Source organism: Myotis brandtii, unplaced genomic scaffold, assembly GCF_000412655.1.
Source record: "Myotis brandtii unplaced genomic scaffold, ASM41265v1 scaffold386, whole genome shotgun sequence".
In the NCBI taxonomy this organism is placed as follows: Eukaryota; Metazoa; Chordata; class Mammalia; order Chiroptera; family Vespertilionidae; genus Myotis; species Myotis brandtii.
In genome coordinates, this window is record NW_005364816.1 from 5918 (window position 1) to 21254 (window position 15337).

At 53.9% G+C, this 15337-nt stretch overlaps 2 protein-coding genes across 2 annotated transcripts in view; both read right to left on the minus strand.

The window, feature by feature from the left end:
- Positions 1 to 9297, minus strand: part of ZG16B (zymogen granule protein 16B) — a 13608-nt gene extending 4311 nt beyond the window's left edge. The window contains exon 1 of the mRNA XM_014544912.1: positions 9293 to 9297. Within this exon, the coding sequence (XP_014400398.1) occupies positions 9293 to 9297 (5 nt within the window). The remainder of the gene's footprint in view (positions 1 to 9292) is intronic.
- A 776-nt stretch (positions 9298 to 10073) lies between these two features.
- LOC102256008 (testisin) overlaps positions 10074 to 15337 on the minus strand; it is a 6341-nt gene continuing 1077 nt past the window's right edge. Inside the window, exons 2-6 of the mRNA XM_014544909.1 lie at positions 15207 to 15236; positions 14713 to 14993; positions 13123 to 13406; positions 10635 to 10789; positions 10074 to 10353 (exon numbers count right to left, since the gene is read on the minus strand). Of these exons, the coding sequence (XP_014400395.1) occupies positions 10120 to 10353; positions 10635 to 10789; positions 13123 to 13406; positions 14713 to 14993; positions 15207 to 15236 (984 nt within the window). The 3' untranslated portion in view covers positions 10074 to 10119. The remainder of the gene's footprint in view (positions 10354 to 10634; positions 10790 to 13122; positions 13407 to 14712; positions 14994 to 15206; positions 15237 to 15337) is intronic.

The following is a 15337-nucleotide window of genomic DNA, read 5'->3' on the forward strand; positions in this document are numbered from 1 at the left end:
CCCGAATTTTAGCTCGCAACTCAAAGCAAAAAATTGGCCGAGAGACGGCTCGTATCTCGAAAAACTCGTTAGCCGGGACACTCGTAAGTCAAGGCCCCACTGTAGTACACGATGTGAAGAAGGAACAGAACACTCCTGCTGCACCGACACATTGCCCAAGGACACGGGCCGGTGGAAACTCGAGGGTTTATGTCCCCATTTGGCTAAAAGAGAATGGCCTCATGTGTACACAGACTTGCTCTGGGAGTGCTGGTTCGCCAGGAACTGAACAGTCTGGTTTCATTGAGATGGCAATGCTGTGAGGACTTAGAGATGGAGTGTAGGCCCTGTTTAGCTGGCAACTTTATTACCGAGGTTCTTAGGCCCGGGGTCTAGCCTGCAGCCAGATCTGGGCCTCTTCCTGTTTCTGCACAGCCTGTGAGCTAAGAACACTTTTCACATGTTTAAATGGTTAGAAAAAAATTCAAAAGAATAGCATTTTGTGCCACATGAACATTCCATGCAATCCCAGTGCCATCACCCATCAGTGAAGTGTTATCAGCATTCAGCCCCACCCACCAATTTGCATGTAGTCTGGGGCTGCTTTCCACTACGGGCAGAGCTGAATCCTCGTGACAGAGACTTTAAGACTTAGGAAACCTAGAGAGATGCAGCAGAAGGGGGAGTCAGAGAGACTTGAAACAGGAGAAGGACTCCATGCGCCATTACTGGCTTTGAAGATGAGCAGGGCCAGGGGGGCCGGGGTAGGGGTTCTACAACTGCAAGAAACTGAATTCTGCTGACAACCTGAATGAACATGGAAGTGGGTTCTTCCCTACTTGACCTGAGACACCTTGACTTCAGCCATGTGAGACCTTAAGCAGAAGGCCCAGTCACCCTTGCTGGACATCACAGAAACTGCGAGATAATAAATGTGTATTGTTTTAAGCTGAAGAGAGAGAGAAAGAGAGAGAGAGAGAGCGAGAGAAAGAGAGAGAGAGACTTAGATGCCTGGCTGGCATGGCTCAGTGGTTGAGTTCTGACCTATGAAGAACCAGGAGCCAGGTTAGATTGCCAGTCAGGGCACATGCCTGGGTTGGGGGCTCGATCCCCAGTAGGGGACATGCAGGAGGCAGCCAATCAATGATTCTCTCTCATCATTGATGTTTCTCTCTCTCCCTCTCCCTTCCTTTCTGAAACCAATTAAAAAAAAAAAAAAGACCTTCGGGTAGTTAATCACCTTAACTACGAACAAAAACAAACCAAAAAAAAGACTTATAAAACCTAAACATAACCTTTCACTCATAAAGTCAGCGGAACTCTGGTGAGCCCGGTTTCCCTGCTCTGGAACAGCCACAGCCCCATCCATGGTACTGGTCACACGGGGCTTGGGGGGCTGTAGAAGGGTTTCATTTAACAGCCACCCTTTGGGGGAGAGTAGAGCAGAGAGGCGCTCTATCTTGAAAACTGCACCCTTTCCTCTGGCCCTGAACTGGCCCCCCAGGCCCTCCCACCCAGGTCCCAGGAACCTCCTGCCAGAAGGAGGCAGAAGAGGCCCAGGGCCTCCTGGGTGGCAGGAGCCAGGAGGCTGCACAAAGGGCCTTCTGTTCCAGCCCCAGCCCAGCCTGAGGGAACTTTCGGGTGTTTTGCTGCTAATTCAGGTGCCTTCTTCCCAGCTCCAGGCTGGCAGGGTTTGGAGCCCAGAGGAGGGTCTGTCTGGGCCCAGACTCCAGGAAGCACTACCTGGGGTGGGAGTTGGAGGAAGAGACAGTCTCTGGCCTGAACAAAGAGGGGGTGGCACAAGTTGCCCGAAAGTACACATGAGGTGTATTTTCACAGAGCCACAAGTTTTAACGGAGGCACATGCACACACATGCACTCACACACAGATGTGCCCTAAACACACACACTCGCCCACTAACGCTATGCATAGGAGCTTACATATGCCTCCCACACACATGCCTACACTCGTGCACACTGCACACGGTGTAGGAGGCCCCCATCCTGGAGGAGACCCACCCCCTGTTCCACCTTGGCCCAGAGCTGGCCCTGAGGCTGAGGAAGACTCAACACAGGCCCTTTGTCCCTTGGGATCAGGGCTCCCCTCGAGGGGATTTACTGGGCATTTACAAGGCCATAATCCCCTCCGTGGGCGTGCCCCAGAGCTCACTCTGTCAGGAGCCCAGAACAATGGGGCCTTCTCCCACACAGCAGGCACTGGCCTGGCTGCCTTGTTTGTTGAGGGATGGGTCAGGGCTGGCTGCCCTGGTTTCCCTGCCATCTAGGTGTGGAGCTTGGGCATCATGAGGCACAACAGACAAGAGGGCCTCCATCCCCTGTCCTCTCAGCTGGTCCAGGCTCCCTGCGACCCTATGCAGGGAGCCCCCACCTGCCCTTGGGGGCTGGAACCTGTGTCCTTGGCTTGGATCTTCCGCTTCAGGGGTGAGCCTGGCCTGGCCTGGGCAAAGGTAGGGGAGCTGGACCCTCCATGTGACCTCATCTGATCCCTGGGGACCCAGGAGTCAGAGGAAAGAGCCTGCTGGTGAGGGGAAAGGGAATGACTTTTATGGTCTTTGTTTTTGTTTGTGTTTTTTTTTTAAATATATTTTTATTGATTTCAGAGAGGAAGGGAAAGGAAGAGAGAGATAGAAACATCAATGATGAGAGAGAATCATCGATCGGCTGCCTCCTGCACTCCCCCTATTGGGGATTGAGCCCACAACCAGTGCATGTGTCCTGACAGGGAATCGAACCGTGACCTCCTGGTTCATAGGTTGATGCTCAACCACTGACCCACGCTGGATGGGCAACCTTTGCGGTCTTTGTAGCTTGCCCTTGAGCGGCTGCTGCCAAGCTGGAAGGCCCACCCTAAGGGGGGCAATTCAGCTTTGTGTTTCTGAACTCTCAATGCTCACCGACTCGTTTACTCACTCATGCAAATTCTTTGTTGGATGCAGAGCAATAAACTACAAATTTATCTGCACTTTCCCCCAGAGAAATTAAATAATTTTCTTGGAAAACCAGGACACCCAACCACACATTATGCCTAATCGTTTATGTAATTAAAATTCCATTAGTGTAAGCGTTGGAAATAAAATGAAACTACCCAAGTATCAAGCTGAAGAGGTCCAGGTTCCGATTCCCCAAGGCTGCCCTGGCACGTGGTTTTTTAACCTTGTGTATTAGCTTGTGCTGCTGTAACAAATCTATAAACTCAGGGCTTAAGCAACAGGCTGAATCCCCCCTGAAGTCCCCAGAACCCCCACCGCCAGCTCCACTGAGGCCCCCACCCCAATCCGCCTCCCCCCTTTGGGAGGCTCCACCACATCCCTAGGCCCAGCACGCTTAGAGAATTATTCCCTTTGTTAATATCTCCTTGTTGTTTTCTAGAGTTTGGAGGTGTCTTAGAGAAACAAGCATGTGGGTCCAAGCCTCCGTCCTGACCCCATACCCTAGCCATCCTTCCATCTGCCTATCCTTGAGTCTGTCTTTCCAAACAGATTTCTGGAACAATGTTCAAACAAAACTATGGTTATTTCCAGATAGGATTTCAGACAATTTTCTCTATTCTTTTTCTGTATTGCTTCAATCTATATATATAAAAGGCTAATATGTAAAGTGTTCCCTTGGGAGTTCCACTGGGAGACCGGGAAATGGATTGCTCACTATGACATGCGCTGACCACCAGGGGGCGGCGAGGAACAAAGGAAGGCCGGCAGCCGGCAGCGGGGGAAGGGAGGCCCCAATCGACCCTGATCGCCAGCCAGGCACAAATTTTGTGCACTAGGCCTCTAGTTTTTTAATAATACTGTACCAATCTTACAAAAACAAAGTACTCTTTTGAAAACTGAGATGCATTTTCCCACACATGATGAGCCTGCAACCAGGTACATGCCTTTGCCGGGAAACTGAACTCAGAACCTTACAGTCCACAGGCCAATGCTCTAACCACAGAGCAAACCAGCCAGGGCTCATGGAGGTGTCAGTTTTTTTTGTTTGTTTTTGTTTTTTTGTTTTGGAGGTGTCGTTTTTTTTTGTGTGTGTGTTTTTTTTTAATTTTTTTTAATGTATTTTATTGATTTTTTACAGAGAGGAAGGGAGAGAGACAGAGAGTTAGAAACATCGATGAGAGAGACATCGATCAGCTGCCTCCTGCACATCTCCCACCGGGGATGTGCCCGAAACCCAGGTACATGCCCTTGACCGGAATCGAACCTGGGACCCTTCAGTCCGCAGGCCGACGCTCCATCCACTGAGCCAAACCGGTTTCGGCCGTTTTTAATGACATTTGCCAACAACTCAAATGCCCAACACCAAAAGGGTTAGCAGTTTGGTTCTGGTGATTTTCGAAAGTTTTTTCTTATGCTTCTTTCTAAACAGAATGCATTAATATTATAATCATCATACAGCTATTTTTATTTTGCAAAGAAGTCTGGTTCTGAAACGACGGAACCATTTATCCCATTATCTTAAACAGTTGTCCAGGGCAGCAGTGTGATCAGACTGCGAAAGACAAGGTGTGTGCAAATTCTTCTTCAAGCCATGATCCACCTCTCACCTGCAAAGGAGTCTTGATTAAAAGGGAAAAAAAAACAACTCCTTTGCAGGTAGATAATCTGGATACGTAGCTTTGCACCTGGTCATAGACTCAGACAGGGAAAGACCTCCTGGAGGCGGAGAGAAAGGGAGACACCATTGAAGAAGGACTCTGCAGAGTGAGGCTGCTCAGCTGGAGACTGAGAGTGGGGGTGATGGGGAACAGGGAGGCAGGGGGCTGGGGTCATCGCGACGTAGACTGGAAATAAGCATTGAGTCAGTCGCCCCCTTAAGTTACCCCCATGTTTACATACCTGCTTTATTGAGCAAATATCCGATGAGGACCGAGAACTGGGTGCCATTTCCTAACCTGGAAATGAGCTCTTGGGCAGCGATGTCTCAGCTCACCAGCGCCCCCTCCTGTTGGATGAGCCACAGGACAGGGACAGGTCCAGAAAGGAATGTGATTTTACGGAAGCAGACTCCACCTGAGGAGACGGAGGGTGTCTGGTCAGGAGACCCTACAAGAGGGAGGGACCAAAGGAATCTTGAAGATCCAGTCTGGCCCTAGAGACCATGGGGCAGCATCTCACAAGTCCCTTGTGAAACTCCTCCAAAACCAGGGCTCCAAGTTTGCAGAACTCTGCCTACTGTATGTCCTCTTACAGTTTCCTGATGCATTTTAGCACATCACAGCCACCAAGAAATCCTGCAACAAAGAAACTAATGTAGCTTTCCCCAAAATCTGTGACCACAGAGTCCTTTTACAAAGAAAGCCCATGAACATCTCTTGGAAATAACGTTCCATTGGAACCACGGCTGAAGAGGATCCGTACGTGAGGAGGAGGGCTGGGCTGCCCCAGGATCAGTCTGGAGAAGCGGGGAGTACGATGGTCCTCTTGGCTCGGTTTCCATGTTGGGGCCTCGGGAGTTGGACTCTCTCTCCCTCTCAGAGTCCTGCTGGCTGGGCTGAGGTGATGATAATGATGGCAGTAGCTTAGTGCTTACTCTGTGCCAGGTACGGTTAAGCATTTGATGTATTCACTCACTTCATTCTCACAACAGTCTATAGGGTAGGCACAGGTTTATAGATATAAAAATTTAGATATAAAAAAAACTAAGTTGAGCCCGGCCAGCGTGGCTCAGTGGTTGAGCATCAACCTATGAACCAGGAGGTCACAGTTCAATTCCCAGTAGGGATACGTGCCTGGGTTGCGGGCTTGATCCCAATGGGGGGCGTGCGGGAGACGGCTGATCAGATTCTTTCTCATCATTGATGTTTCTGTCTCTCTCTCTCCCCCTTTCCCTTCCTCTCTGAGATCAATAAAAAATATATATTTAAAAAAACACACAGTAAGTTGAACTCTCATTCATTGCTGGTGGAAACACAAAATTGGTACAGCCACTTTGGAAGACTGCTGTACAGTTCGGGACATGTCTAAATCCAAATAATGCCCACAGGGCCACCCACCGACCGGGTCTCCTGATAGCCTGAGGGAGCTGTTTCTTCAGATAAGAGAGGGTCTCCCTAGAGCAGTGGTTCTCAACCTTCCTAATGCCGCGACCCTTTAATACAGCTCCTCATGTTGTGGTGACCCCCAATTTCATTGTTACAAATTGAATATAATTAAAGCATAGTGATTAATCACAAAAACAATATGTAATTATATATGTGTTTTCCGATGGTCTTAGGCGACCCCTGTGAAAGGGTCGTTCGACCCCCAAAGGGGTCGCGGCCCACAGGTTGAGAACCGCTGCCCTAGAGGAAAAAGGGAAGGACTCGCTTGTTTCTGAGGTTCTCCAGAAGCAGACGCTGAGGGGGATCAGATGTGAGGGAGGGAGGGCCAGTGTGGGGTAGGGACTGAGAGATGGCTGGCTGCCCGCTGCTCCTACAAGGGGGGTGGGGGGCACAATAGAAGGGTCCAAAGAATTCCTCCTGGAGCAGGAGGCAGCCAGGTTAAGGGCAGCACCGTTCTCATTCTCTTCGCATCTGCTGGCATCTCTTATTCTGACTCTGTCCCCAGGAGCCCATCAGTGTTGAAGCGGGGACTTCCTCCCAGGGCCAGGAGGGAGCACTGTCCAAAACTGTACTGCGGCCTGGCAGGGGCGGAGGCCTGTGCCCCCAGGTGTGTGGGGAACCACCCTCCTCCACCAGGAGGGTCAGGGAAGATGAGACCTTCAGAGGCCATCCAGGACTTTGTCCAGGGGGCACCCCAGGAATCTCTGCAGGGCCAGAACCAGCCCCCACACTGCTCAGCAGAGAGGACCCACCCACCCAGGTCATCTCCCCGTTCCCAGTCCGGCCCAGCTTTGCAGCCAGCCTCCCCAGAAACCTGGAGGAAAGGTGAGGCATGAATATTCTTGGTTTGGTTCATTTATTTGTTGACTGGCCGTCGCCCCAATGAGGAGGTGGTGTTCTTGAGGGCAGGCCAACAGGCCCCGGTGTGTGCGGGCTCCAGGAAAAGGGAATTGCACTCCCCACCCCCACTTCACCCTCCACTTCACCCCCACCTCCACTGCAAGGCCGGCATTGAGCCTGGGGCCCCTAGTCTGGGTCCCATATGGGCCTCTGGGCCCTGGGTGGCCTGGTCAGCTGCCCTGTTTCCCCCAGCCATACCTTGGGTGCCCTCACCCAATGCCGCCACTGGGCTGGGCTTATCTGTCTTCCTGGTGTTGACGCAGATGCTCCTGGGCCCAGCCCTGCTGGCCCCACAGGCTCCCGGCCAGGCCAGGGCGCAGGTCCCACGGCTGCTCTCCAGGAGGGATCAATGCAGGGCTCTCATGCCCTCCTGGGCAGCGGTGTGCCTGAGGGCTGGGCCTGAGCCAACAGGGCTGGTTACATGACTGGGTCCTGCTGCCCACTCCCAGGACCTTCCTGCTCCCTCCTGCTCCCTCACCCCAGGGGCTTATTCTGGCCCCAGGGGGAGCTTCTTGTCTCCCCAGACACTGAGGACCTCCAACCTTAACCTCTCCAGCCACTGGGACTGAGTGCCGTTGCCTGGAACCTCTGCACTCGTCAAAATTCCTATTCCGACCCACCAGGGAGTTGTGCGTTGTCATGTGGATGCCACTAGGGGGCTTCCTCCCTCCGCCCTTCTTCTGTCCTCCAGGCCCCTCTGAACCGCAAGCCCTCTCCCACTTCCACCTCATGGTAGGTGCCTGGTGCCTGGTGGGTCGGATGGGAACTTGCTTTCCCAGACCCGGCTGGGTCAGCCTGGCCGTTTCCTGGCTAGAAGCTGGAGGACATACTGTTTCGTTGTGGACCTTGAGTTTGTTGCTTTTGGACCTTGAGTCCTGACTCCTTCACTCCCCGCTTTTCTGATTGTCGTTCTTCTTGCAATTTCTTTATTCTATTTCTCCGACCCAGGCCACTTCACAGCCCGGCTTTTCTGATTGTCGTTCTTCTTGCAATTTCTTGTTTATTCTATTTCTCCGACCCAGGCCACTTCACAGCCCGAAGCCTGTGACTTACTCTTCTGATTGCTTTTGTTACAGAGCAGGAAACTTTTTTGGCCTGCTTCATTACCTAGCCACCTCAGCAGTTTGACAGCCTGTGCGAAGTTTCTAGGAACTGAGCTCCCACACCTGAACAACGTCCCACAAAGAACAGACAGATCAAAATGAAGAATAGTCCTGGCCTTGAAATTACCCAGAAATGAATAACAGGGGGATGATGAATAGCCTGGCTAAAACTACACAATTAGCTTTTGTAACTTGGCTTTGCTTGCTATGGGAACCTGAACACAAATGTAGTTGTCCCCTTTAAATATTGGACTCTGCAGATGGTCGTGGCCGCTTCTCTCTTGGGCTTCCCGAGTGGACACTGGCCAGTCCATAAAGGCTCTCTAAATTTCAATCCGTCTGGAGTTCTGGTCATGCTGTCGCTCGCGCTCCACAACACTTTCAGGCCCGGCCACACGGTCACCTTGAATCTCATTTCAGGTCCCACTGGATGGGTTTCGCCGTTTTTGAATCTGAATCTTCAGTTTTCTGAGTTTTCACCCTGGACTTGCAGGAATGCAGGCTTACGTAATGTGTTGCTTTTCTATTGCTGCGGTAACTCTCTTTGTGGCCTAAAACAGCACAGGTTTATGGCCTTAAAGTTTGTAGGCTAGAATTCTGACAAGTATCTCACTGACTCAAACCACGGCATCAGCCTGCCTGGTTTGGCTCAGTGGATAGAGTGTCGGCCTGTGGACTGAAGGGTCCCGGGTTCGATTCCGGTCAAGAGCACGTGCCTGGGTTGTGGGCTTGATCCCCAGTGGGGGACTTGCAGGAGGCAGCCGATCCACCATGCTTCTCTCTCATTGTGGATGAATGTTTCTATCTCTCTCTCCCTCTTCCTTCCTCTCTGAAATCAATAAAAATATATTTTTTTTAAAAAGAATTTATTTATTCCCCCCTCCAAAAAAACAAAAAAAAACACACAAAAAACTCCACAGCATCAGCAGGGCTGCCTTCCTATCTGGAGACTCTGGAGAAACCATTGCCTCACCTTTTCCAGCTCCTGGGGCTGCCCTCAGTCCTTGGCTTGTGCCCCTTCTCCGTCTTCAAAGCCAGCAATAGTGGGTTGTGTGCTTTTCCTATCACATCGTTTGGCTTTCCTCTTCCGACTGCTTCCGGTTTTAAGGACACTTTTACACGGGGCTCACCCGGATAATCCAGGACAATCTCCCATCTCACACCCTTCATTTAGTCCAGTGGTTCTCAACCTTCTGGCCCTTTAAATACAGTTCCTCATGTTGTGACCCAACCATAACATTATTTTCGTTGCTACTTCATAACTGTAATGTTGCTACTGTTATGAATCGTAATGTAAATATCTGATATGCAGGATGGTCTTAGGCGACCCCTGTGAAAGGGTCGTTGGACCGCCAAAGGGGTCGCGACCCACAGGTGGAGAACCGCTGATTAGTCACATCAGCAGAATCCCCTGGCGGCCAGGATAGAAGCGCCCACTCCAAGCATCCTTGTCCCCCCGGGGCCCAAGCTGGGGCACATTCCCTGTGGCTTCCCAGAGGGCTCCAGCGGGACTGTGCCTCAGCTGCTCACACAGCAACCTCTTCTTTTGGGCAAATGTCATTGGGTTCCTCTCTCTCTGCCTTGGTTCCCCCACTTCCCACTACAGCTTTTTGGTATCACCTCCCAAATAAACTACCTGCACCCCAGCCCTGGTCCCAGGTCAGCATTTAGGGGACCTCATTAAGACCAGGAGCACCTGACATCTGTGTGATGGGGCCACAGGCATGAGCACTGGGGTGTTTGGGGGTGTTTCCTTCACAATACCCCACTCCAGTCTTCCTGGCTCCCAGCTACCCTGGTGCTACTAATGTCCTTCCATAAATTATCTTTCTGACTGAACTAACCTGAGCGGGTTCTGCTGTTTGCAACCCAAACCTGTAATAGTACAAGTGGGTGGAGAGAGATTTAGGAGTTAGGGAGTGGTCTTGGGGCGGACAGGACACGCGTGACCATGAGGGTGTCCAGGAAGCCACCTGGAGTCCACAGAATGTTCGGCAGCCACTAGGACATGCAAATGTTTTTATTAGAAACAGGACAGGAGCCTGGGCCTGAGGCAACAGAGGGCTCCGCTGAGTGCTGGACTCAGGCTGGCTGCAGGAACGGGCCAGCCAGGAGAAGGAGGAGGAGCAGCAGCCAGGGGCGTGGCTTGTGAATGCTGCTGCTGGCTATCAGCGTCTGCATCCATTTGAAGTGAGTACTGACGTTGGTGTAGACACCGGGTCGGTTGGGCCGACCACAGCCCACTCCCCAGCTCACGACTCCAACCTGATACCACAGCCCTTTCTTTTCACAGGCCAAGGGTCCGCCCGAGTCACCCTGGGGAGCAGAATGCGTGAGCAGGGCCTGGGGCGGGGCAGGAGGGGTTGGCAGAGAGGTAGGGAGAGCAGGAGGGGCTGTAGAGCTGGGAAAACGGGGTACAAATCCTACTCCTCCCCCAGGAAGCGCCCAAGTGTCTGCATCTGCAAAAGGGGGCCATAGTCTAAACTCCGCAGGTTGCCATGAGGACCAAATGATACAGGTGCCTCTCGGGCCTGGGGCTGGGTTGGTGAGAGACTAGGACCCAGAAGGCTCTGGTTGGGGTGGGGAGGGACACTCACGAAGCAGGCGTCCCGGCCGCCTTGAGCATGGCCAGCGCAAATCATGTCTCCCCAGATGTTGTAGCGGTAAGAAGGCTGTGTGTACATGTAGTCGCACATGGTGGTGTTTATGATGCCGACCTCCACTTCCTGGAGGCTGTAGGGAGCCGGCAGGTCTACAGAGGAGTTGAAAGACAGAAAGAGAGAGCATCCTGAGACTCCCCTCTGCCACCTGGTTGGGAGGGATGGTGTAGGTTGCCGGGCGGGGGCAGGGTCCCTGGGGCATCCATGGTGCCTTGACGAGTCCTCTACTCAGGCCTGGCATCCAGCACCTCATGGGTGATGAGCAATATCACAGAAGGACCCAGTAACTGGACAAGCCGTTACAGCTGCTCCCGGGTTCCCTACGTGCAACATGCAGATGACAGCAGTGAAGAGCGACCTTAGCATCCCCGGGGGAGGCGGGTGACGCAGCTGAGATGTTTTAGGATTAACACACGTCAGGGCCTGAGCCAAGAGCTCCCACAGCCCCCCCAGGCTGCAGCACAGTCATGACCCACTTTCAGGAAAGACGCACCCAGAAATGGCAGAGCCTGACATGAAGCCAGGTCTATCCAATTCCTAAATCCGGGCTGGGATCATTACCTTTTCCTGCAGGGGATCGTGACCACAATAACACCAAAAGCTGATGTGTCAGCAGAGCCTCCCATCTGCCGGGCACTCTGCCACCCTCTGTATGAATGCTTTTAAACCTCTGAGCCACCCTATGAGGTGGGAACTGTCGTAACCCCATTGTACAGGTGAGGAAGTTGAGGCACAGTTAGGTGAAGTGCTTACACAAGATCTTCCAGCGAGCGAGTGGCAGAGCTAAGGTTCACATCAGGCAGGGGCTCCACGAGTCACCTGCCACCTGTGACAATGAGGTGGAGCCTAGGGCTGGATGTGATTACCTGTCGGCCTTGGGCCAGGGAGGGAGGGGACAGTCTGCCTGGCTGGGCCTCCCTGCAGCTCTTTGGAGCCAGGGAGGTGGACGGCAGGGGCACTTTATCCAGCCCCTTCTAAGGGAAAGGAAAGGACCCCAACTCTAGAGGGAGGCAAGCCTAGTGTTGACTTCTCTATCCCCTCTGCCAATTCCAGATGTGTGACCACACAGACAGCCCTGGCTGCTCCAATGACCCCTTCTGGGGTCTTGGGCAATTTCCATTCCCTTGTCAGCTTGCTCATCTGTGAAGTGGGTATAAATGTTCCCAGCCTCATTTGCAGGTAATCTTCTGAGGGAAGATAGATGGTACCCTGCTCACTCCTGAGTCCCTAGAGCCTAGAACAGTGCCCGGCACAGTGTGCAGGCAGGAGCTTCTGCTGTTATTATTACGACTAGAAGCCCGGTGCACAAAAATTTGTGCACTGGCCGGCGGGGGGGGCCTCACCCAACCTGTGCCCTCTCACAGTCTGGGACCCCTCAGGAGATAACCATCTGCTGGCTTAGGCCCACTCCCCTGGTGGCAGATGGCACGCCCAATCCCGTGATGTCTGCCCAATCTCCCCCTGTCGCAGATGGCAGGCCCGGATCCTGCGCTGGGGCGGGCGGTGGCTGGGGATTGCGCTGCCGTGCCCCCCGCCCCCTCCGCCCCCGGCCTGGGCCGCACACGGCAGGCCTGGATCCCAGGCTGGGTCAGGCAGCCGCTCAGATCATGCTACCGCCTGCCCTGCCCTGCACACGGCAGGTCCGGATCTCGCGCGGGGCGGCGCAGCAGGATCTGCCTGCAGTATGCAAATTAGCCGCCATATTTGTTGGCAGTTAATTTGCATATCACGCTGATTAGCCAATGGGAGGCGTAGCGAAGGTATGGTCAATTACCGTGTTTGTCTATTATTAGATAGGATTGTTAAGGGTGAGGCAGGAAGGGGCCAGGCCAGGGAGCAGTGTAAGGGGCAGTCCAGGTGGAGGGCCTATGCCTCCCCTACCCTAGGGCACCTTGGGGGAGGCTGTGCCCAGTGGTTTCAGGGGATTCGTGGTGAGAGATAAGCAGATGGTGGCTGATTACTGACTCAAAGACCTCCTGCAGAGCCAAGGTTGGAGGATAGCTTGACATTTTGAGGATAGAGAAATGGGCTCAGCATTCCAGGCGAGCAGGCCACCGTGGATAGATAAAGAAGGCATGGAGGAGACAGAGTGGGGAGGTTGGGTGGCTGGGGGAGGGGTGAGCACCAGGGTGGGGCCTTTTTGTCAGGCCCTCCCACCAACACCCCTGCACGCTGGGAGGATAGCCTGGGCCAAGCTGGCCTCCCTCTCACCACTAGCTTCTGGCTCAGTCTCTGGGGGGGAGAGGGACCTGAGTGTGGGCACAGCAAGTCCTGCCCTTTCAGGGGGAGCAGGAGGGCACAGCGGGTGAGGAGAGAATGCTGACCAGGCCCACAGAGGGGCCCAGCTGGTGCAGCTAGAACAGGGGGCGGAGGATCATGCCCCTGCTCCCCTGCCCTAAACCCCCCCACCTGTCCCCCACCTCACCCTCATTTTCTTGGATGTCCCCCCAGCCGGTCACCCAGCAGTCACTCCGGTTCTGGAACTCATCAGAAGAGGCGAGGACACAGATGGGCTGGATGTACTTAGTGTAGGTGACAGGCGAAGCCAGCCTCAGCATGGCAATGTCAAAGGCTGACGCCCCCAGATACCTGGGACTCATAACAATCTCCTCCACCTGGTAACGGTTGCGGTAGGCCTGCAGGTTCCAGATAGACGGCGCGGCAGACAGCTCACCAAACTGGACTGTCCACATGCCGGGGCTAGTGTTCCTGGCAGAGAGGAGAGAGCAGTCAGGAGGCCTTACCAGAGGGTCAGCCACCCGAGCACACCTGGGGCCTGCTCCCAAGAGTGGTGAGCTCAGCCGCTGTGGCTCCGTGGTTGAGCATAGACCAGTGATGGCAAACCTTTTGAGCTCGGCATGTCAGCATTTTGAAAAACCCTAACTTAACTCTGGTGCCGTGTCACATATAGAAATTTTTTGATATTTGCAACCATAGTAAAACAAAGACTTATATTTTTGATATTTATTTTATATATTTAAATGCCATTTAACAAAGAAAAATCAACCAAAAAAAATGAGTTCGTGTGTCACCTCTGACATGCGTGTCATAGGTTCGCCATCACTGGCATAGACCTATGAACCAGGAGTCATGGTTCAATTCCCGGTCAGAGCACATGCCCGGGTTGCAGGCTCGATCCCCAGTGGGAGGGTGTACAGGAGGCAGCCGATCAATAATGCACTCTAATAAGTGATATTTCTATCCCTCTCCCTTCCTCTCTCTGAAATCAATAAAAACATTAAAATAAAAACGAGTGGTGAGATGTTGTCCAGAGAGGTTGCAACCCAAATCCCAGAAACTGGGAACTTGGGGGGTGGTGATGGGGCAGGAATGATCTGGCCAGTCACTCAACCAGCCTGTCACCTCCCACAGACTCGAACAAGAGCGAGCAGACACACAGATAGATGCCCAAGCAGAGTGCAGTCAGAACAGCCTCCAGGGCCCCAGCCTGTTTGGCTCAGTGGATAGAGCGTTGGTCCCGGGTTCGATTCCCGTCAAGGGCATGTACCTTGGTTGCAGGCTTCTCCCCGGCTGGGCCCTGATCAGGGCTCGTGCAGGAGGTAACCTATCAATGTGTTTCTCTCACATCAATGTTTCTCTCTGTCTTTCCCTCTCTCTCCCTAAAAATCAATGGGAAATGTCCTCAGGCGAGGATTAAAACAAAACAAAACAGCCTCGGGGCCACTGTTGCCCCAGGCCAGGTTCTGTGCCCAGCACTCACCCACCTCGCTCATTCCTCCCCTCTGTGGGGCATCTCCACTGGGAGGTGGGAGGAGGAAGGTGAAGGCTAGCAATGCCATTTGGGGAGAAGAGAACAAGAAAGAGAACAGAACAAGACAGGAATGTGCTGGGGAATGTTCTGGAAGACCCTTCTGGGAAAAACTGAAGAGTCCCCAGCAGGGCCACCATCTGCAGTGGGGCTTGGGGTCCAGAAGAACACGAGGGTCACATCGTATACGAAGAGGGTGGTGCAGGCACGGGGTCCGGTTCTCCGGACCACAACCCCCGGGCTCACCTTTCAAAGCAGTGCGCGGCCGAGAGCACCCAGCGCCGGTTGAGCAGGCTCGCCCCGCAGGAGTGGTAACCCCAGAGGCGCAGGCTGCCCTGCCAGGGCCAGCGCCCAATCGTCGCGTCCTTTCCGCCCACCACACGCGTCCCTACGGCCCGGCGGCCACAGGGCCCTGGGATGGACAGACCGGACTGGACTGAGCTGCAGGACACAGGCCGGTCTGCCCACCCCGGCCACCCGGGAGCGCGCAGGGCAGGGAAGGGGGTTCCCCGGACACCGCGCGCAGCCTGGAGTCACGCGGCGGAGGGAGAAGAGGACGCTGGGGACCCTCCCCCCACTCGGTCTGCAGGCACCCGCCCCTCCCCCCAGGGGCCCATCAGTTACATGTGAGGAACGTCGAGTTCTCGAAACCTGGGGCGAGAGAGACGAAAAGGTGAGGCGCCCTGTGCACTCCGGCCCAGGTGTGAGGAGCAGGGAAGCGAGCGCCCTGGGCGCCTTACCTGCAAACAGCGTGTCTTGCTCCGGCCACCCTGCGGGGAGGCGAGAAGGTGAGCTCCCCTCGGCCTCCAGGCTCCCCACCCCGCCCCACCACCCCGAGGTCGCCGGCATCTCACCCAGCTCGTCCAGTTCA